The following is a 23117-nucleotide window of genomic DNA, read 5'->3' on the forward strand; positions in this document are numbered from 1 at the left end:
GCATTAGTCGGGACTGCCTCTTGAGGAAAACATGTTCTTCCTCCTACTCAGTATAAAAACCCTGGTGTTAAAGGTCCCACGTCTCTGTTTTTCCTTTCTTCTTCTCCTCTACACTATCCAGCCTTTCCACTTCTGCTGCAGCTCGTCTTACGTGCGATTTCTTACATCAGATGTCGCATGTAAATAAACTCAGGCTGTACACATAGATGTGAAAGAAAAAGTGCACTGCACACTGGGATTTTGCATCCCTTATCAATGCAGTTTGGATTCTTTACATCGGTTTTTATGTTAAGTTTTTAAAATGTGTCCACCCCCCCCCCCTTTCCTTCCTTTTATCTTCCAAGCCTCCAGAACAGGATGTGCGCTCAGGCAGCGCAGTCACACGCTGATCCATCATCGCCTTGTTTGCTCGGCTGCTGCTGGAGGTTCACCTAGGCTCTGACCCGCGCATGCCCACAGCCTCGCTCCTCCTCTCCGAGAGATCCCCATAGTAACGCGCGGAGGAGAGCAGCTTAGCAACACGGAGACTGGAGAGGGAGCATCTCTGCTCCAGACAGCGCGGTGCCGTCAACATTAGGTACACACAGAGGGTGGTGAGGAAACAACAGCAGCAGAGCCCCGGATCTACCCGCTCCTACAGTAAGTGTCACATTCCGCCTGAAAGATCTGGCGACTTTATTTGACACGTCAGGCTGAGATTATATTGAGGCGGGCTGCAGTCTTCCTACATGCTGTTCTGAGTTCCAGCCTCCAAAGCCCAGACAAGTCTTTGTTTTTGTTTTATTTTTTAAATTATTTTTTAAAGGATTTTTATTTGTATTTGTTTTTTATTGCAGGCTCGTGTGTGTGTCACCTTGTGTCTGAACTCCTGATCTACATCACTGCTCTTCACGGTCACCATGAAGTTCGCAGTGGTGCTCGTGGGAGCGGGCACTCTGGCCTTCCTCGGCGCGGTCATCTGCATCATTGCCAGCGTTTATCCGTTTAAACGCGCCGCTCTCGTCAGCGATAACGGAACCCTGACGTCGGAGTCGCTGCTCCAGCCTCTGGAGCCGGGGTCGGTGGCTCACGCCGGGCCGCTGGGCGCTCTGCACGGCGCGGAGTCGTACGATGGTGGAAACGGACTCGGCGGCATCGGCGTGGAGGTTCCCACTCTGAACGAGCTCAACCTTGGGGAGGAGACGGGTGGAGGGCCGGCGAAGCAGTTCAGCTTCAGCCGACTCATCTGCACTCCTGTGCCGGTGGGAGAGTGCAAGACTAAAGACCTGAGGCAGCGGAGGGACCACCAGCAGCAGCAGGCGGACGATCCGCTCTACGGCACAGGGGATGAAGACCTGCGGACCACCGCGGAGGAACTCCGGCAGATGGTCCTGCAGCAGAACGACCAGATCCTCATGGACCAGAGGACCATAAGGGAGCTGACCGGGAAGCTCAGCGAGTGCGAGAGCGGCCTGGAGGACGAGCGGAGCATCCCGGAGCGCAGCATCGGGGTCTGGAGCGGGAACCGCCGCGTCATGGCCGGGGATGATGTGACCTCATCCGCCGCGGCACAGCTGCAGACGGCGCGGGCCGTGGAGGAGCTGGCCCGGGCCATCATGGAGCTGAAGGATCGCATTGAGAAACTGGAGGTAAACACAGGGATGCTGAGTGCGGGCTTGTCGCTGATTAACCTCCTGTCTGAGTTTTGTTTGACAGCGGGAGATTTGGAGAGGCACCAGAATGATGCATTAGCAGATGAGTCAGTGCCATTCAGTCTAAATTAGGCTCATTTCAAGATCTATCCTAATTTTAGCTTGATATCCACTGTGGTGGTTTAGGACTAACCATTAGAATTGACTTATGATTCAGATTAAAGTGCCACAGCTCTGCTGGTTCTCTGAGCCTGAAGAGGGGCTCTGGTCTTTATCTCTCTACACCTCTTTTCATTCTCCCCTCCCTCTTTTATCTTCTGCTCCTCTTTCCTCTGACAAGTAGCCTAACTCGTGACACAGACACCCCTGATCTCTTGCGCAAGCTCCACACGGACCCATGGGAAATCTTTCCACCTGCTGGCCCTCACGCTCCTCCGCATCCCCCCACCCTGCTGCCTCATACCCTGTACCACCGCATCTCCCACAGCAGGATGGAGACATAAATAAAACATGAAGCTGGCTGGACAGGAAGGAGGGAGGTGGAGTAGGGGGGTCAGATTTTATGTGTGTGTGTGTGTGTGCAAAGATTGAGACACACACCCACACACAAACACTGCTGCATCACTGCTGGTGCTCTCCAAGCACAGTCAGTTACAAGGTTGTCTCCGTCAGTGAGAATTTATATCCTGGACGTCCACATCCAGTCCTGCCTCAGCAACTCTCTTGATATTATATATCGCCCCCGAAGCCGTCTCATCCACACTAACAGCTCTCTCTCTCTTTACAGCTCCTCCACCAACACCTTCTTTTTTCAACTTATGCTCTGCATAGGCTACTAATACTGCCAGTGCCCGGCTGCTACAAAAGCTCTCTCCATGGCGCTGCCTTATTAGTCGAGCCCCTTCCCTGCAGTTTCATTTCAGTTTTAAACCACCACTACATCTAACATCAATGGCAGCCATATTTAGAGGCAATAAAGACAGCACTGGGCTCTGCTCATTGCCATTATGTTAAATCTGTTCATGTATTTTTCACAAATATCCCCACAGTGAATAGGAACTGCACTGACAGCCTTTTTTAACAGCATTTTCCACTTTTAGCCAATATTCTCACCCTCAGCTCTCATAAAAAATAGTTAATTAATATTTATTGACATTGCTCAAGGCATCTCTACGCCCAACCTAAGGCGCAAATAAACAGCATTAAAAATTGAAAGTGATCAATACGATTAGAGGTCATTGACATCTGGACAACACGCTCTGAGGAGGACGGAGCTCAGAGTCCTTGTGCTTTTTTCATTTAATCTTGGGAAAGGACTTGTCTGCAAGGCTGGGTGTAATCCAAAGATTTAATTACAAAGTAAAGATTCAGATCTTGAGACATAGATCAGGGCAGATGTTTGGCAAAGGAGAACTAAATGATTACATCATATTAAGCATACGTGGAAAAAAATCAGCTCACAGGAAGCTTCGGTGATGCAAGATTAGTGCTAAAGATAAAGCTGCGACAAAGCCATAAAGAAATATGGTAAATTATAATTTACTCATCCCAAAAAGCAAATAAGCTGAGAATGATGTAGTTAAATATACAGCTTAATAAATTAAAATATCACAGTAAGCAGATGTCTCGGTAAGATAAAAAACTACATAAAAGAAAGGAGAACAATTAAATAGAAAACCAAGTATTAATCTAGATAAATACCATGTAAAAATATACACAAACATATAACAAACACAGGTTTGTTATAAAATGTTCAAATTTGTAGTCATTTACAATTACCAATGTAAATTTTCATGACAACAAATGAGTCATATCTAAATATATTATTTTTGGCACAAAGCCTACATGGTGAAAATATGTCTTTGCATGTAACAACACATATTCTGGGGTGGATATTTCCAGACATCATGGGTCAGGAAAGCCAGGAGTACAGCAACATCCAGGATAAATGGCTTACAAGGAGATGCCTCTGTGTCTAGACAGGCTGCATTCAGTGCCACTGTGTTGTTTGACAAGGATGTCTTTCAGTGCTTGAAATTCAAAAAAGTCATTTCCTTTTGACATTGAACAAAAAGCTCTAACATTACCATGCAGACTGACTCTTGGTTAGCAGCTGTGAAAATGCTGCCAAGATAAAAATGCTCGATGTTAAAGCACAGAAAACATTTCTTTTAAGAAAAGGCTTCAGCCAGACTGATATAAGAGTAATACTGATATTTAGTGATTCAGAAATCCAATATATCAATCGATATTTCTTTTAAAAAACACAAATCATAAACAGATTTGCTTAAAATTTATTGTTTTCAGTTATTTATGACAGTGAACTTTAAAAATAATCTTTTTGTTATTTTAACAAGTTGTTCAAATCAGCTGGTTGATGAATTTTTGGTGTTCCAAACACTGGCTAACAAGGAAGTTGCAGAGTGCCCTCTGGTGGACAAACTATGTAACATCAACATTAGTAACAAGGCTGAAGGGTGTTTCTCCCACGTCTTTGTTGCTTTTTTACTTTTCATTTATCTTCAGCTGTAAAACCTATTTGCTGATATGTCAGTATCAGCAAATAGGTGAGTGATATCGGCTGATATGATATATAATTGGTTGTACTCTAGAAAAGTAATCATTAAAGGGCCACATGTAATAAGCCAAAACAGTTAAATAGTAGCGTGACTTTACTTTTGAACAGAGAACACAAAACACGGTTTGTAATCTACAATCCTTCTGCCACTCTCCCAACCTGACTCTAAAACTACACTAAGTGTAAGTAAATATAGAAAGTGTTTCATGCTTACAATCAGTCATAAAATGCTACTTTAGCAAAGAGAAAAGTGAAACATATTCCTTTGTAGACTATCTCCAAATCACACGGTGGTTAGATCTGGGTGGGTTCAAATCCCACTACTTCATGGAGTTAAGTGGGTTCAAATATTCATAGAGGAACAAATTATGATTCATTTTATTATATTATAAACACATCATTTAGTGTGGGTGTGCCTGGTTTCATTTGTGAATACACAGGTGACATCTATATATATATATATATATATATATATATATATATATATTACTTCCAAACTGTCACTGGAACTGTAGCATTACTCACCTACTGAATCATTTTATGTCCTTGTCATAAATCTGCTGTTGTTAAATTTGTTCTCTAAATGTGTCTAACCAGTAATAACTAGCATCAATGCTAACACAGACCTTGTGTTTCTTATTTCTCTCCTACAGGCAGAGATAGGCCCTGCTGCTTTGAACCTCACAGACACATCTGTGGGCGTAAATAGTGGCGGCAGCAGCAGCGGCAGCGGCAGCAGCACAGCTGGTAACACCGGCAAGGCTCCAGCTCCGCCTTCCAGCACTACTTCCTCCCTATCTGCAGGGTCTGCCCCAGGGGGCCGCCGTCCTGCTTCCCCAGGCTCCTCTGCCTCCAGGCCTCCTGCTAAGGGTCCCCCTGGGCGTGGAAAGAGCACCTGGAGGGTGGAGGACCTGGAAGGGGAGCTGGAAAGGAAGATAAAGATGCTAGAGAAGGAGAGACAGGCCATGAGGAAGGAGACTCAGGGCCAGCATGAGAAGATCAACAAGGGCATCGACAACGTCAGCCACCGTGTCACCGAGCTGGAACACAGTGAGTATGGGGGTGGGAAGAAAGGAAAAAAAGAGGAGGCGAAATAAAGACATGACATTGTTGGCTAAATGAACGAAGGAAGGGACAGATTAACTGATGTAAAGGGTAGTAAGACAAGGGCAACATCAAGCTGAATGTAGATCAGAGCATTGCAAGAGAAGGCTGAAATGAAAGTTTAACGAGCTCTGCTGGTGAACTGGGTCATCTCAGCAGCAGAGAATATGCTTTAGATTAAAATTAGATGATTAATGAGTGCTTAAGAGTGGGAAAATGTCAAAGTGAGAGCTGAGAGCTAAAAATAAAAATAAAATAAAGGAAGGAGAGAATAATATATCTGAAATCATCCGCTGCTTTTACCTGCTTTAATCTTCATCCTCACGGGGGACCTATGGGAAGGATTCTTGCTTTGCGGGTGTCAGGAACGAGGTCTGGATGTGTCACGTTGGTTTTGAAGGGCTTTATTTGCAGATTTTCTGAGCAGAAATAAGGTTACTGCAGGTGAAAGCTTCTCGAAAAAGGAGTATACGCTCTTTGATAATGGGAGAAGTGGACGCTCAGAGGTGAGATTGAGAGTTTGCGAGGTGCCAAGAGGAAGGTTAATAGGAAAAAGTGCTGATTTATCCCCTTTTTTTTCACCACTCTGTCATTCTCCCAACCTCTCTGACCACCTCTACATCTTCTCAGCTTTAAGAGCTGCAGTGTGGCCTCGAGTTAGAGAGGGTGATCATTAACTGTAACATCTGAGCTCTTGCCAAGCGCTCTGCGCCCGAGTGTGGGCTTGAGCGCAAACTAGCAGAGACAAGTGAGAAGGGAAGCCTCAGTGTCCTTGTATAAATTAATGCAATCATCGCTCGCTGTTTTCTCTCTGGGTCTGCCTTACAGCGTCTAACTTCTTTCTCTTCATCTCCTTCATGTGTGTCTCCAAAGCGATGACGGAGCCACCGTTCCCTGACGGCTTTGTCATCTCCTTCCCTATGCGGACCAACTACATGTACGGCCTGGTCAGGAAAGAGATTACTGAGATGTATGCCTTCACTGCCTGCCTATGGCTCAAAGCCAAAGAGGGTGGCATTGGGACCCCCTTCTCCTACTCTGTGCCGGGGCAGCCCAATGAGCTGGTTCTGTTACAGGGAGTCCACAATCCCGTGGAGCTGCTTATCAACGACAAGGTAACGAGGGTTTCTCAGACCTACCTGTCTGTTGTACCTGTGCTAATATCTGGACGTTGGGACAAGTCAGAACATTTTACATGGGAAAATTAATGGTTCTTGTCGGGAAAAGCATTAATATCTCATAACCTTTAAGGTTTCCTTGTAATTACTCAAGCACAGAAGCCTGCAAGGAAACTAATTACGATGTCTTACAGAACAGTAGAGTATAGTTGATGGCTTACTGTTATTAAAGTGAGCGATGTAAACATGTTCATTCTCACAGACTTATTGAATTTTACAAGAGTGATGGAAAAAGCAAACCTGAAAATGTCACAGCTGTGTGCTGTCGTTTGAGTAAACAGTACGTGAATCACCATCTACATTAAGTTTGGGTTTTGGTTCTCAGCCTCAGGTGTGCGCTGGTGTTGATCCCACTTCAGCCATCGATCACCCCCCCCCCCCCCCCCCCCCCCAAAAAAAAGAAAATATGTGTATTCCCATAATGCAGAAAACGTAAAACTAAAACAGACGGTGCACTTCAACAACACATTAAAAATTTACAAGTATAAACTAGATAGGAGGGGAAAAAAGAGCATTAAAATCAGACTTTTTTGTGATTTATCATGGCCACAATTCAGTCGCAAACTGCAACATTACTTTGCCTAAAATTGTTCTTTGTCCAGAACAAATGCCTTGATTAAAATCAATTAAAAGTAAGAAGAACCTGCCCTCTGTTTGTGTTTTTCTGCATTTGTAGCAGCGGGATCCACAGCAAACATACATTATTGAGGAACAGTCAGTTCCACGCCAGTGTTTTCCTTTAATATTGCTCATATAGTTGCTGTATAGTTCCCATGAGAGAGTGCAATGTAGTCGAGGTTTACCGTGGTGAAAGGTGTTCCAATTATAATGCGAGCTCAGTGTTTGCAAGTTTGAGAAATTCTAACTGCGGCCGCTGTTTCCTCTGGCCTGTAGGTGGCGCAGCTGCCCCTGTCCCTGCCACAGGATGAGTGGCAGCACATCTGTGTCAGCTGGACTCTCAGAGATGGGGTTTGGAAGGCCTACCAGGGTGGGAAGATGAAGGGACGAGGGGAGGGACTGGCGGCCTGGCACCCAATCAAACCCGGGGGAGTCCTCATTCTGGGACAGGAGCAGGTGAGACGGATGCATGGATGGATGGATGATTCATAGGTGAATGATCCATGGATAAACATACACAGAGAAACCAGGAGAGCTATTTTAAGGAACCACCATTAGCTTTTCACACATGAAGAGGCAGAAACCTAATGGTGTTTATCCTCACGCTTGGCTGCTTCATTAGCGAAACAACTACATTACAAAACGGTTACGAAATGCGACATTATCCCTCCCTGGTGTCAGAAGAACAACCCGAAGCTCATCCCGCAGCTCTTTTGTCCTTGCATAAAAGACAAAAACACTGATGGAGCACGACGTAATTTGATGGATAGTTTCGAGAGGGAGCAAGTATTTCATTAATCTCCTCTGAGGATGGCTGATGGATTGCTGCTGGCTGAGATGTGTTGACTTGATTTTATCGAGAAAAATCACAGGACACAAGAGGGAAATTAATACTTTTAATTGTATTTGTGCAAAATCAGGAAAAAATGTAATATTTTCCTGCAGAATAAACTTTATTTTAGCTCAGTGCCTTCACCAGTTACCTGATTTGACATTTAAAGCATAGTTTTGGTATTTATCCAAAGAAGTGGGTAATCGTTATTTACTTAATGTTAATTAAAAACTTTGTCAAGCAAACTGCTGCCAAACGATATTCCAATGGAAATCGTCCTTTCCCCCCCCCACCACAAATAATAATGTAATAATGTTTAAAATGGCTGGTGTTGAAGTTCTGAATGTGCTATCTCTTCTACCCAAGGACACACTGGGTGGACGTTTTGATGCCTCCCAGGCTCTGGTCGGGGAGCTCTCTCAGTTTAACCTGTGGGACCGGGTGTTGAAGCCAGCCGAGGTGGCCGCCGTGGCCGACTGCAGCTCCTCGGCCCTGGGCAACATCGCGCCCTGGACCGACCACGACGTAGATGTCTACGGCGGCGCCACCAAGGAGTCCCTGGACCCGTGCCACGCCGCCCAGAGATCCAACCCCTCTGGCCCCAAACAGTGAAGAATGACTGGGAGAGGGCAGCCATGCTTGAGAGGTCAATTTAGGAGTGAATTGAAGAGTCTAAAGAGTTTTTATCCAAGTTGGAGCATCCAGTATAATTTGCTTGTTGGGGGTTGGTAAGCTTACTACCAGTGGACTATTAAATTGTCAAGCGTGGTGTATCTGTTCTGTTCTTTGTGTTGGTGTCCACGCTCATGTGTTTACTTCTGCAGTGAGATACAGTGAGTTTAGTCACAGAATCACCTTAGTGAAGGCTTGCATGGGTCAATCAACCTCTGGCGTGAACGTGTTTAAACGGAGACTCTGCATTGATAGAGTGGAATCTGTGGTTTAGATGATAATCTCTTGGGCCAGTCAGCCATACGAGATTATTCCTGCAGGTTTCAGTGCAGTCATGGAAAGAACCTTTAACGATGCCACATCTAAGGGTTTCTCCATTGTTGTTTTTTTGCAACACAGTGACACAAAATTCCATCTCTTCTTCATCCCGTGTCCAGCTGGTTGTGTTATGATGCTACAGCTGATTTCTGACATGCTCTAGTGGTCATATCTATTTTTATTACTCAATGGGGAAACCGAGTTTGGTCCGTTTTTAACTGTATATGATCCTGTCGAGTAAAGTCTGTGTGCTTTTCGGTTTTTCTATATTGCATACCACGATTCGGTAAACCAGTGGACTTATAAATGTATAATGTGTAATGTACTTCTGCTAATGTTGCTCTGTATCAGTCTGCTCCTCCCCGCCCCATGCCTGCTGTAGCCTCTCGTGCATCTCACAGCCCAGCAAAGTGAAGTTGCAGCGTTTTTCTTTTCTTATTGTTTGCAGCTTAGATAAAACAGCGCTCTCAGCCGACCCCTGAAATAAAACGTCATGTCTAACTAAGCACCACTAAGAGAACTGGTATTACGATATAACTGTGGTATCACTGAATGTAAATCAGATGAAATGTAAATGTTTTGTTTTGTTTTTTTTGGTGAAAATTACAGTGTACGTATTCCACACTGCCCCACTCTACACATGTTTTTATTAAATCCTCACAGACTGAGGGGGAGGGCATGAGGTGGACTGATTCCATGATGGCCATTTTGTACTTAACAGCTGGCTCTGTGCAGAAAACACAACCTGAAGGGAAGACTGTGCTTCCACTGAGCGACAGTAAAGTCAAACTACTGCCACCTTTTAAGTAACCTGAAGAACTACAAGCCAAACAAATAGATAGTAAAATCATTAAGCCTTTAGATTACATTAGATTGTTGGCATTTTTTATTGATAGTTATGCACCATGGAAGCATTTGAGTCCCGTTTTTTACATTTAATGAAGGATATATATATATATATTTCCCTTGTTTTAAGTTGCTTGGTTTTGAGCACATTTTTTCCAAAGTTGATCGTACGGGACTTTTTTTACTTAAATAATTAATTTAACTTGCTTGAAGACATTTCACTTCTCATCTGAGAAGCTTCTTCAGTTTTAGGGTCAAACGGTGGAGTGTCCCAGATTTAAGCTCTGTGGGAGTGTCCCCCAAGAGGGACAATGGACCCCCTAATGATCCTCTACCTAATCACATGAGCCAAGGTGTGAAAATGGGTGTAGGTCACAATTAGCCAAGGTTTCAGGTGAGCTCATTGTGAAACCTAGCCCCACCCCATCATGTGATTTGAGGTCTGATGGCCCAGGATGTGAGTGGGCCTTCCCAGACGATGAGCTCAGAACCTTAAAGAACCTTAAAGAAGTCCAGGCGTTTTGTTTCTAAGCTCCTTAGACTACGATGACCTGGATGACTGAGAACCTTCACAGACAGTTAACTAAACTGTGATGCTCTGTGTTTTGTTTTGGGGGTTTTTTTGCGGCGAATCTGTAAAGTCACATGGCTGTATTCCTCTGATGTCTGGCATTTGATTTGAATCTTTCATAGTCAGCTTGAGATGGATGCGCTTAATGGCCTGCATGGAGTTGAGGCGGATATGCGAGGCGGACATCACAGGAAATAGAGGAGGGAAGAGCAAACCAGATGCACTGTGAGGGCCGAGGGTTTAATTCTCGCTTCGTCCAGCTACGCTAAAAAATGTATCCAGTCAACACTGTGCAGCGAAATGAACTGTGGTTAAGATACACTCAGTGCTTCTGTTCACTTATTACCTCAATCCATCATTCCCGCAAACAATTTGACACCCTGTTGTAAAGTGCCTGCCAGGGCTCTCGTGCCCACAGAATGGTCAGAGTTTTTTTTTTAGAGTTTTCTTCTTCGTCGTCTCTTTCTTCTGTTTCTCTCTCTCGGTTTTGTTTGGTCGTTGATGGCTGTGACAGTGTTGCGCTTGTCCTTATCTGCATCTTCATGGATCTTCTTTGGTATTGTGAAATAGGTGGATAAAAACTAATAAAGTGGTTATGACAACAGTTCTGGAGTCGTAGCTTTTTAACATGACGTCAAAAAAACAAAAGCAAAAAGAAAGAAAAGAAGAAAGTGTGGGATGTGTGTGCTGGGTTTGAGTGGCTGATTCCTTCAGACTTGCCAAGCCATCCGGATTACACTTCAACTAAACAATTGCACTCAGCATGCAAGCCTTTATACATAATCACACACTAAGAAAAGGCTTTAAGCTCTTTTTGTTGTGTGCCAGACTGGATTAACAGCGTATTTGCTGTCAGATGGCACGTGTGTGTCTTTTACATGGAGGCAGTACTCAGCAAAGACACTCCACAGAAATCCTGACCGCTGATGTAGACATAATAGATTACTCATAAATTTAACGAAGATCATGATGATTCGTGACTGCTCATCTGCCCACACACCACATTTCTTGGCGATCGGTTCATCTTAGCTGTGAGCTCAAGTCTAACCTCCAACTGCACAACACTTCATTAAAGTTCTCAATCTCACTTCAGCTGGTTTCCTGTGACTTCCTCAAAACCCAACCTTTACAGTCTGATGACCAGCAATTTATGTCTACACTCTCTATACTTTTATCTCTAAAACACCAAATTTAGCTGTAATTTAAGTAAGTTTCCTTTTATCTGTCTAAATTCATTTTTTTTTTTTGAAAGGGGAGAGTTTGGTTAGAAGAATCCCCTCGAGGTTCTCACTGTGTTTGATGCCAAAGAAGAAGAAATAAAAGATATCTATGATCTGTTTCCCAAGAAGATATTAATAATCTATGGGAGGCAGGAAAGAAAGCTTTAGAGATAAACTGGCTTCTGCCACTCTAGACTGAAAAATCAACAACTGTGTGGGTCACAGTAAGATTTTCATGCAGAAACGAATGGTGGCTAGATACCTTTGGTAATAGGAAGCTGACCTTTGTGGCTTCAAGGATAGACTGTAAAAAATCAACACATCAAGTAATGTTTTCAACCCTTGAGTTTATTCTGGCTGTGCATATTGTTTTTTTTTTCAAAGCCAGAAATTAGAGGACAAAAGGATAGACCAACTAACCACTAACCATTGGTTAGCTTCGTTACTAAGGTACATCCTTTTTTTCCATGATTTTAACAGAGACGCTAACAATGGATCATTAAAGATGATTAAATTAAGCTAATAGGTAGGCTACTTAGAAGCTAAACAGGTCTCTGTAGGTTCAACAAGCGATGTAGGTACACCAATCTTTTATGCCATTGGTGACTCATCAGTGGCTCGTTGGTCTAGGGGTATGATTCTCGCTTCGGGTGCGAGAGGTCCCGGGTTCAAATCCCGGACGAGCCCCACTTGTTGCTTTGCTCTAAAAAGTTCCAAGGGAATAAAGAAAAAAAAAAAGCAGGGAAAATGGTTAAAGAAGTGGTTTTTATTAAAGTTTCTAATAACAACTAATCTTTTTGCAACTGCAGTTATTGCCATCTCATGGCACTTCTGCATTGGCCTAATTTTTCAGACACAGAGGCTACGTCCATGTTTGGTACCATGTATGCCCACAGCTGAATATGAACAAGAACGTGAACAAGGCTCAACAACACCCACATGCCACATGTCAATAATTCCTAATTAGAGTTTAAATTAGCATGTTATATAAAAGGCTACTCCCTGTACAGCTGTTGCGAAGGAGGAAATGAAAAAAACAACACAATTTTTTGCACCAGGCTGAATAAACCTGCTTCTGCTATAAAGCTGAGTTGATTTTTTGGAGCGAGCAATTCATTTTCAATTCAGATTTATTTACATAGCACCAATTTCCAATAACAGTCACCTCAAGGTCATTTATACTGTAAGGTAAAGACCCCACAGTCTTCTGAAGAAAACCCTAATAACTAAACTTTGTGACTGTGGGAAGGAAAAAACTCCCTTTTGACAAGAAAAACTCTCGGATCAGAAAGAGGCAGCCGTCCATCCTGACAGTTGGGTGGCTGTGGCTCAGGAGTTTAAAGCAGGCTGCCTGCTAACCAGAAGGTTGGTGGTTCGACCCTTGTCTAACCCCAAGTTACACCAGAGTATGGATTTGTGTCAATGTTAAATAGAAACTACTTACATTAAAAAAAAAATGAATGAGGTGAGTTGTATATAAAAAAAGTGCTCAGTTAGAATAGAAAAGTGCCATATACCATGAGGGGAAACTAGAGAAGAGAATGAAAAAGAGAGGATGGGGGCAAAAGCCCCCATATCAGACGCACAATAGTTTCCTGTGGATGGATTATTGTGGGATGTTTGGTTTTCAACATCAAACCATGGCCATTTGAGACAAACAAGCACAACCAGCCAAATCTGTGAGAACAAGACAGGGAAAAATTGCTTCTCTTTCTGTCTGAACACACTTTTTGCCACATTTGTGCTGATGCTGGCTCCTCGACATGGAGATTTAAGGACATATTTCGAGAGTCATCAGCCAATCACTCAGATGGATAATTAGTCAATCACTCAGATGAATCATCTAAGCAGCAAATATTGTTTTTCATTGTTAATTTCTGATTCTTGGCTCCATCTTTCTGTTGATGGCGCCTCTGTCACAGCTTGTTAGCAGAGTCACATGGAGCGTTCCTTTCCTCTCCCCAACAGTCTGCTTCCCCAGCTGTTGAATTATAGATACCTTATTACCTCTGTGTAAGGGCGGCATTTTATTATGAAAAACCTTATGTGACACACTACCAACCAGCGACAAGTCTAACACGAGTTTTTACATTTAATCTTACAGCCTCTCAGAATCTTTCTGCACATTTTTTTTTCTCATTTCATTCAGGACAGACTTGGCAGGGAGGCGAGCGCCAGTCTTTCTCGTGACTACAGAAAAAAAAAAGATTACAGATGGATTTTATTGTCACTGCAACTCATGGCTTCATTGTCATGAGCCCTGCAGTCACGCAGCTCTTACAGATCCTCTCATAATTGTACAATTAAGTAGTTATTCACCTTTACTTGCTTTGCTTTAAAAACCTAGGCTCCACTATCCAAACTACTTTTACTTTCTTTTTCTTGGCCTCATCTCATACTTAACATAAAATATTTACAGTGTGTTTTCCCCTTGTGATAAATAATTTCCTCAAGGTCTTTATATCACCAGCTTTTCTCTTGACATAGTTTCAACACACCATTTGTCAAAAACATCTCCTTCTTTCCTTTACTTTGACATTCTCATTTCAGCGTACCCACCAGCCCTCTGGCACCTTTTTTGTGATTTTCTCACCTGGGTATGCAGTGCTTGCTTTCTGCCACTCAGTGTATTTTTGAAGCTGTTTCACATGTGATTGAAGTGTGAAACAGCTGAGGAGGGTAGCTGTAGCTAAGGAGATGGAGCAGAAGATTCATGGTTCGATCCCTGGCATGTCAAGTACTATATCCTTGGGGAAGATACTGAACCCCAGGTTGCCACCAGAGCATCCATTGGAGTGTGGATGTTAGGTTAGGATCACTTAGGCATAGTTGGGGGAGGGGAAAAAAGAAAAGTGTGGGTGAATGAGGCTTGGAGTAAGAAAGTACTTTGAGTGCTCAAGTTGTGTAGAAAAATACTATATTAGTACAAGTGTTTTATACCACTCAGCATTTATTTTAATAAGTTCTTGATGATTTTGAATGTAACTAATCCAAATACATATAAAAAAGTAAAGGCCAGCCTTGCTATTGTTGTTTTCATATGCAAATTTGCGAACATAAGTCAGGCTGTCATGTTCTTTTCAGAGAGAAGAGGCTTTTTCCTGGCAACGCTTCCCAGAAGCCAAACATGCTGTCATGAACTTTCACATGCTATCTGAGATCTGGAGAGTCTGAGATGTAGCTCTTGGGTTTCTTCCAGTTTCTACTACATTGAGTTGCCTGATATTGGGGGGAATTTTAAACTCCTGGGAAGATTGTGGGGCATCGTGGCTCAAGAGTTGGCAGTTCGTCTTGTAATCAGAAGGTTGCCGGTTCGAGCCCCGGCTCCAACAGTCTTTGTTGTCTTGGGCAAGACACTTCTGGTCAAAGTGCCTGGTGGCACCAGTATCCGGCAGCCTCGCCTCTGTCATTGCACAAATAGTGCACCCCAGGGCAGCTGTGACTACAATATAGCGTGGATGACTGAATGTAGTGTAAAGTGCTTTGGCTAAGTAAAGCGCAGGTCATTAACCATTTAACATAAAGCCATCAAACACTGGAATGTTCCATAGACAGCCAAAAGTTCTGCTTTCTGATGAGCTCTTAATCAGCTGCTTTTGATTAGCAGCTGCTGGTTTCCAAGGGTAAGTAAGGGTGAGTTTATTTTTCTACATGGCTGAATTGAATCGTGTGAAAACTTTTTTTTTTTTTACATAACTGTATCATATTTAGATGGGATGGTTGAGTGCTAAGTTATCAATCGATGCTAACATGCTTGGGTAGCAATGTGCATCCTCATTTGGATATAAATGTGCACTCTTTAGGAACAGTTAGCTATAAATTAATGTTATCTAGAAAAGGAAATAGAATGGTGTAATTTCAGATCAACCTTAAGCGCAAAATTTGTGGAAGAATTGTACCACAGAGCCACACTATGTGTCAGAAAACATCCTAAAAATGTTAACATGTTACACCTGGGTAAGCACATATCTGTCAGTAATAGCAATAGTGGCCACGCCCCCAATAATGCAAACTTTAGTAAAATTTTGAGACAACTTAAACAGGTGAGCTAAAAAAAACAAACCTTCTCACAGACTTGCTATAAAGTGGAAATTGTATTGTAATTTCTTATACGTGTGTATTAAAGCTAAGCAGTTTAACATGGGTGAGTCTGTGGGGGGCTGAATGGTCCTGCCAGCCTCAAGTGGCCATTGAGGGAACTGCAATTTATGTTGCCTCTGCTTTATCTCCATTTGCCCACCCAATTTTCAGCCATGTGGGGTACAGATCACATAGTTTATATGCACCTTTTTTCTGATAAGCATGAAAACTTATTTTTAACCTGAATAATAATAAATGAATGAAACAACATGTGATATAGAGATAGGAGATGTGGTTAAGTAAAGACTGATCCTTAACTTTAAAAAAGAAAAACTTGAGATCTTTGAGAATCATAGTGACCAAATTCATTCTGTGGCTTTGAAGACTGTGTGCGTTGGTTAAAGGCTTCAAACAAAGAATGTAAACAGAGTCAGAATGTGCTGTCAAACTACACATATCAGGTGGTCAAACCGATGCTGTAACCCAAATGGGTCAATTAGGCTGATCAGAAATCCTGCCAAATCATGTCATAACATAATGCACTGCTGTGCAATTAGTTAATGGCTCGGTGTTTCTCTGAGCCAGGGCACTCCCTTTTCAGAGAAGCGGATAAAGAGGAGGTGATGTGAGGGTTGAAACGTCCCAGCAATTGGTTAACAGCATGCATTTTTCTCCAGGAATTAATCATAGAGACAAGAACAGAGGAGACCGTGAGAGTGGAAGGAGAGGAAGATTATCAAGTGATCTGATTGTTTTCTCTCTCTGGGATTGATTGATAATCCACTCTAAACCACAACAGAGTCGATTATTTATTTATTTTTTAAGATGCTCGGGTTGGTATTTCAGGTTGGATTATACCATAGAGTGTTTGAGGCTAAATGGACAACCAGCAAACGCACCTCTCACTGACAGACCGTGGAATTATTTATCTTTCAAAGCACTGTGGAGTTTTCTGAGCTTGGGTTTGGTTTTGTGTGCTTGTGGGTGCACGTATGTAGAGCAGACTGACGATTCTGGGTCAAATCAATCCACCTGGGGGATTCCTCGCACATGTTTCCAGCTGAATGTGGGTCAGAGACTGTCAGAGAGCTGATTAGGATGGATAAAAAAGGTTTTACCCATGCTCTGCCTGATTGACAGGAGAGTGGCCTAATTTAAAAGCAGTTATGCATGCAGGTAGATAGTGATGATAAGTGTGTTAGCTCAAGCTCTGTATCACAGTAAAAATCATTTATACTGGTCCAAATCAAGAGACCTTCTGTGTATTTTCCACTAAATGACAGAATTAGACACCTTTATAAAATTATTCTTAAGGTATATGTTATTATAACCATCTTGTATCAAAAAGCTGTTAATAATAGGTCCACCTTAACCAGTGTCAGTATTAAGAGTTCTCCTTTTTTTCTATATGTAATAAATGAATCAGAAGTAATTACACAGTTACATAGTATTTCTGTCGTTACATTTTTTTTCCTTTTTTGTTTCCTTTTAATTTTCCTTGCATTTAATCTTCATTTTTTCAAATTTATTTAAAAAAGTACAGAAGAATAAAAACTTAATTTGGTTACGTTACCGTTCTCGGAAACGGGCGGATTGCTTTCCATTTGATCGACGGACTCTCAACCAATAAGAACTCAGCTCGGCAGAGCTAGGCGGGGCCCAACTCCACGGATATCGCTTGTTTAAAATGTCTCCTTAACAACCGAACTGGAAGTCAAACAGCAGAAGTTTTCGTGGGGCAAACGCTTCGTAAGTGACACATCTCCGGGTCACTGCGCATTTATCAAGTCTCGATAACGGACGGCAACCCATAACGGCGCGACGGTGGATCTAAATAAGGCGAGTTTTAGCTAGAAAACAACCAGTGCATCAAATGTTTGCTATGAAAACATGCTAAGCTAATTAGCCTGTTAGGGCTGCTAACCTGATAAGGCGCTGTCCCGTTAACAAACCTGCCGTGACGCGATACCTGTGGACACTGTTTAAGTGTGGAACCGCTTATTATTCTGGTGTGAACTACGATGTGAGACTTCTTGTCGTTAGCCAGTATAGGGCTAAACGATGTTAGCTAACTTCGTCCCCAACACAGGTCATGTTAGCCACAGATGTGAGCTTGCTGTGCAGGATAGCCACCACTCCTGATGAAGTGACACTTGGTGACACGCTCCGGGGACAGCATTTTTAAAATGCACACACATGCTTTATTTGCAGGAGTCGGAATGGCCGGGACTGGCGAGGGAAAGAAAGAAGAGGCCGACTACAAGAGACTGCACAGCTTCCCTCTCATCAGGGTAGGAATGAAGTGACATTGTTCACCTAGGACCAGGACAAGGAGGTCCTGAGTGTGGATGAGACTTTTGTGATACTGCGAAATAAAAAGATTATGCAGGTGTGAGGCTGCTCTGGTTTAGTAGATGTAGTTGTGATGCATAAGCAGACTGTAAATGAGTGAAGGACACAGTCAACTTTATTTAATGTTAAGTTTAAAACAACTACTGCAGACTAAGATGGCTCAGATGAAAATTAGTGTTGCGACAGATCACAGTAAGTACTGTAAGGACTAATTCGTAGTTAAAAGTTGTAGGGTTAAACATGACTAATGCACCACCAGTTTAAAAAAAAAAGCTGATTAGCCTGTGACTGTATTTCCACCAATCACAATTCACCTGTGAAGCAAATCCTCATTAATGAGCAGTTTTGCAGTCAGTATTTTCACATCGAGGTCTGCCTTAACGACTCTGAAAGAAAGAGGCTGAAAATAAGTAGGAAAGTGGTGGTATGCACTCATAGTTCCACTCATCTTTGGGACCAAGAATCAATATGCCTGCACTCAAAAAATAATAATTTAGATGAAGATGCCTGTTATGTAATCGCTAAGAACTTGATAAACTGATTTAGAAACCCTATCAAACCACCTATTCAGCAGCCATTAGTGTGAAAAAGTCATCTCACGCCCACGCACAAAGCTGCCTGTTTAGTTTATCAGACACTTCCCACTGGCAAAGTTTGCTGCAGGCTGACAGCAGCCCACTGCCATACATGCAGCATGCAGGGGTGAGTGTAAAGGTGGCACACCTGTGTAAACGAAACTTCTAAAATTTTAGTTGGCAATTTAGAAGTTGTGCTGCACTGTCACTTAAGGACGCCTGTGTAGCCGGTGCAGTGTCATGAATAAGTCCATTATCTGATGGTGACATTTGCGTCTCAATGACACAGAAACTGTAACACTCATGTAGGAGTTAGTTTAGTTATTACTGGGAACCTTCTTTTTCTCTTTCTGTGAGAAAACAAAAGAGCGCACACCAAACTTCACAATATTTGTTTGGTCGTTAAATACGTGCACGCTAGGCAACACAGCAGGCTCAGGTGTGGCTCACACAAGGTGTCGTATTCTCTAAGATTAGCAAACAGCTCCTAAGCACCAACTGCAAAATCAAGTCTGTAGCTATTGTGTCTTCACACATTTGATCAGTCAGAGCACGCTGACTAAACCAAGCATCACAGTGACAGACAGCGCTAGGGAAGAAGTAGCTCGCATGGCAAGTTGTCTGACCACATTGGGGGACGGTCAGAAAGGATGAAGGCAATGCAGTGTTGTTTCTAGCTGACTTGTTTATATTCATGTCATAGCTCTGTGTTTGTCCTCAGCACACAGACATGCCAGAGGAAATGAGGGTTGAGACCATGGAGCTGTGTGTTACAGCCTGTGAGAAGTATGCCACCAACAATGAGGTGTGTATATTTTGCTCTCAGTCTTGAGTAAAATATTGAGGATGCCTTTTCAAATTTCTCTCGTGTGTTGTGCTGATGGCCAGGGCTTCTGTTTTTCTTTTTTTTTTTTTCTTGCCGTCTTCCATAGAGTGCTGCAAAGATGATCAAGGAGTCCATGGATAAGAAATTTGGCAGCTCGTGGCACGTGGTCATTGGCGAAGGCTTCGGCTTTGAGGTCACACACGAGGTGAAGAATCTTCTTTACATGTTCTTCGGAGGAAGCCTGGCCGTCTGCGTGTGGAAGTGCTCGTAGCACCTTCTCTGACGTTCTCGCCGGGCTGGAAATGAACCACCAGCTACCATCCAGATGCTGGTTATACTTGTTTCGGCAGGTTAGGTCAGGTCGCTACCAGCCACTGAGGCAGGAACCGCGAAGCGCTCGTTGATTTTAAAAATGCAGCGAGAATAGAAGAAAGGGGGTTTTGATTGCGACTTTGGCTGGTGGGCCTAAAAATAGCGTCTCGCCTTGTCTGTCACCGGTCTGTTCCTCTCTGTTGTTAACCATCCATCTCTCCATTCAGTACATTAAATAAAAAGGAAAGAGGCGAGAACATTTGTGAGCATGCATGTGCAAGCAAGTTCAACTTCTCCAACAATTACAGCCAGCCAGGGTCTCCAAAGTCCTTTACCCTCATTCCTCTGCAGGGAGTGTGTGTATGTGTGAGTGTTTTATGTTTGTGTGTGCTGGACACACACGTTTTTGTTTTTTCCTTCTTTTTAAGTAGCACCACGTCATCGCCGTGCTCTGCAGTTTGACAAGACTGCGCAACACTAAGCCGTCCACGCCGCCTGTAACTTTACACGTGTCTTTCTCTATCCAACTGCACTAGTGTTTCAATAAAATTTGTAAGATTTTTTTATGTGTACATATTTTGATGCAACTTGAAAACACTTCTTTTTAAGGACCAGTTCATCTTCTTACGATTAAAAAGGCTCTGAGTCTTCTGAGCCGAACACGGCACCCGACCTCACCTTTTCTCCTCGTTAAGGTGTTTGTTATTATCCCTAATAATATCATCACCCCACTGGGTGATAACAGCAGTGTGATTGTTTTCATGTTGATGCCAGTTTTAATGATCCTTTGTTGGATCATTACGCGTGAAGTGACCTGATTGTATAATAAACTGAAATGTGTAAAACAGAGCCCGACATCTGCCTCTGTTTTGTTCTTTGCTGTTTCTGCGAGCTTCGTTACAGTTACCACACAGCATGCTGCAAACTTCGGGCTCACGTTTCTGATTAAATGCAATTCATGAAAAGGAGGTTTTTGTGACAGATTGAGAGCAAATTGGAACCGTTTGTCCTTGAAATGTAGTCAAGCAATTATACTGACATGAGTGATTGCATCCAGCACAGGAAATGTCATTTCTCTCATGTATCAGTACAAGTGAATATGAATGAATAAAGAAAATATATGCTTCACACAGAGGAATAAAATGGTGCCAGCTGCTTCTGCTTGGCTTTCTAAGAATAGAGAAATACAAAAAGGAGGAAAAAAGCTTTAAAAAAAACAAGATGCCAAGGCTTTATGTTCATATGGAAAAAGGAAAACATCAATGTTGGAGCGATGGGGACTTGTCATGAGGGATGATGACGCCCGACTCAGTTTTTGTTGAAGCATTAGTCTGGTTTACAGTTTAAATATTATTTTCCACTAAAGGCAAAGGATGTGTTTGGTCAGACAAAAGTGAGATGACACAAAGTTAAACTGTCAATACCACACACACACACACACACACACACACAGAGCACTTACATGAAACATTTCTCAGGCGCTACATGAAAGCTGAAAATGGCTTAAAAATTCAAGCTTGTGAGCACAGAGAGATAAGGTTTAAAGAATATTTGCTCTGGCCCGAAAACGACGTGTTTATATTCAACACGTAATAGCATGTTGAATATAAACACTGCTCTCATGCTAGTGTTAAACTCAGCCCTGAAGTGAAAGGTCCGGTGCTCTAAACCCATCAGCCACAAGATTAAAGGTGATATTTGCAACATTAATAACCTTGTTTCAATGATTTCCTAGGAGACCACAGGTCCTGACATTTATATGGGTGTTAGTGTTACACTTGGCACAAGCCTGACTAAGCCCACTGCAGTCCCTCACTGGACTCAAGAACCACAACAAACACTCTTAGGTGTTTACTTGGCCTCCAAAGAATTATCTTAAAGCTATTTTTAGATGTAAAACGCAGCTACTTACATATTTGAGACAAATTTCTGTGAGCTGGAAAGCACCAGCTGCAGGTGATTACTAACTGTGGCCTCACAAAAGTGAGCCAATTTGCTCAGTTTTGTGGTAAATGTGTACAAATAATACACTGCTCAGAAAAAATGTACACTTTGAAAACACATCAGATCTCAATGGGAAAAAAAAAGACGTTGGATATTTATACTGATATAAATATCCAACGTGGTCTATCGGATTCACGTCAGGTTAGCCTGGGGGCGAGTCAGTGGTATCAGTTCCTTCATCCTCCAGGAACTGCCTGCATACTCTCACCACATGAAGTCAGGTATTGTAATGCAGCAGGAGGAACCTCGGACCTACTGCACCAACGTAGGTTCTCACAGTGTGTTCAAGGATTTCATCCTGATACCTAATGGCAGTCAGGGTACCGTTACCTAGCCTGTAGAGGTCTGTGTCCCTCTCCATAGATATGCCTGCCCAGACCATCACTGACCCACATCAAGCTGGTTATGCTGAACTATGTTGCAGACACTATAACGTTCTCCATGGCTTCTCCAGACCCTGTGCTCAGGGTGAACTTGCTCTCATCTGTGAAAGCACAGGGTGCCAATGTTAGACCTGCCAGTTCTGGTATTTTATGAGAAATGCCATTTGGGCTCCACAGTTCCGGGCAGTGGGCGCAGGGCTCAATGGAGGACATCTGCCACCCTCATGAAGTCTGTTTCTGATTGTTTGGTCAGAGAAATTCACTCCAGTATCCTGCTGGAGGTCATTTTGTAGCTCTGGCAGTGCTCATCCTGTTCCTGTTCCTCCTTGCACAAAGGAGCAGATACAAGTCCTTTTTATTGGCTAAGGACCTTTTGCGGTCCTGTCCAGTTCTCCTAAATGAACTGCTTGTCTGTGGGAATGGAATAGAATAAAATTTATTGTCAGTGCACATGTACAATAAAATTGTGGATTTTCTCTGTGCTCCCGAGACTGTGCTGGGAGACATACCGGTAACAAACCATCTGGCAATGATACAAATACATGTGGCATCATGGAGTAGATGAACTATCTGTACCATCAGTAGTGACACTGACTCCAGCCAAATGCAAAACTAATGAAAAAACAGCCAGGAGGGATGAGGAGGGAAAAATGTCATTGCCCTGCAGCTGTAAAACCATTCCTGTTTTGGGGTTTGTCTCATTGTCACCTGCTGTTCATTTCATTAACACCAAAGCAGATGAAACTGCCTTGATGTTGATGAACAACCCTCCCTGCTACTTAACTGAGCAGATCAATATCCCAGAGGTTTAACTGGCTTGATTCCTTACTCTGATTTAAAAGTGTTCCATTCAGTTTTTTGACCAGTGGTTTTAAAAACTCAAAGATGTGAAGCTTGTCTGCCAAATGGGAAGAACTCTGTTGTGACTCAATCAAGTGTCTGTTTGCTTTCAAAGTGTGCAGAGGGCTTTTTTTTGGCTCAGCATTGGAGGGAGAGAAACCGCCTTTATTGACAGAT

General features: G+C 42.9%; 2 protein-coding genes and 1 non-coding gene across 3 annotated transcripts; all 3 read left to right on the forward strand.

Annotated features, from left to right (window-relative positions):
• Positions 1-429: 429 nt before the first annotated feature.
• nptxrb (neuronal pentraxin receptor b) lies at positions 430-9555 on the forward strand. The gene is made up of 6 exons (XM_026171794.1): positions 430-639; positions 837-1628; positions 4863-5259; positions 6187-6428; positions 7386-7565; positions 8308-9555. The coding sequence occupies exons 2-6, from the start codon at positions 900-902 to the stop codon at positions 8551-8553; spliced, it is 1794 nt and encodes a 597-aa protein (XP_026027579.1). The 5' UTR covers positions 430-639; positions 837-899; the 3' UTR covers positions 8554-9555.
• Positions 9556-12183: 2628 nt separating this feature from the next.
• trnap-cgg (transfer RNA proline (anticodon CGG)) lies at positions 12184-12255 on the forward strand. The gene has a single exon. It is a non-coding gene; the product is annotated as a tRNA-Pro (tRNA).
• Positions 12256-17288: 5033 nt separating this feature from the next.
• Positions 17289-20562, forward strand: LOC113024613 (dynein light chain 4, axonemal). The gene is made up of 4 exons (XM_026171796.1): positions 17289-17487; positions 17860-17939; positions 19297-19380; positions 19508-20562. Exons 2-4 carry the CDS (start codon positions 17868-17870, stop codon positions 19670-19672), a joined length of 321 nt encoding a protein of 106 aa, XP_026027581.1. The 5' UTR covers positions 17289-17487; positions 17860-17867; the 3' UTR covers positions 19673-20562.
• Positions 20563-23117: the final 2555 nt, after the last annotated feature.

The sequence above is a fragment of the Astatotilapia calliptera genome, chromosome 6 (assembly GCF_900246225.1).
Source record: "Astatotilapia calliptera chromosome 6, fAstCal1.2, whole genome shotgun sequence".
NCBI lineage: Eukaryota > Metazoa > Chordata > Actinopteri > Cichliformes > Cichlidae > Astatotilapia > Astatotilapia calliptera.

What these genes read in the sequence shown, in the direction of transcription:
- nptxrb (XM_026171794.1), top strand. Translation starts at nt 900, where the DNA reads ATGAAGTTCGCAGTGGTGCTCGTGGGAGCGGGCACTCTGGCCTTCCTC. An exon ending in ATCGCATTGAGAAACTGGAG is followed by an intron (nt 1,629 to 4,862) that starts GTAAACACAGGG and finishes TCTCTCCTACAG; the next exon opens with GCAGAGATAGGCCCTGCTGC. An exon ending in AGCTGCTTATCAACGACAAG is followed by an intron (nt 6,429 to 7,385) that starts GTAACGAGGGTT and finishes TCTGGCCTGTAG; the next exon opens with GTGGCGCAGCTGCCCCTGTC.
- LOC113024613 (XM_026171796.1), top strand. Translation starts at nt 17,868, where the DNA reads ATGGCCGGGACTGGCGAGGGAAAGAAAGAAGAGGCCGACTACAAGAGA. An exon ending in ACAGCTTCCCTCTCATCAGG is followed by an intron (nt 17,940 to 19,296) that starts GTAGGAATGAAG and finishes GTTTGTCCTCAG; the next exon opens with CACACAGACATGCCAGAGGA. An exon ending in AGTATGCCACCAACAATGAG is followed by an intron (nt 19,381 to 19,507) that starts GTGTGTATATTT and finishes CGTCTTCCATAG; the next exon opens with AGTGCTGCAAAGATGATCAA.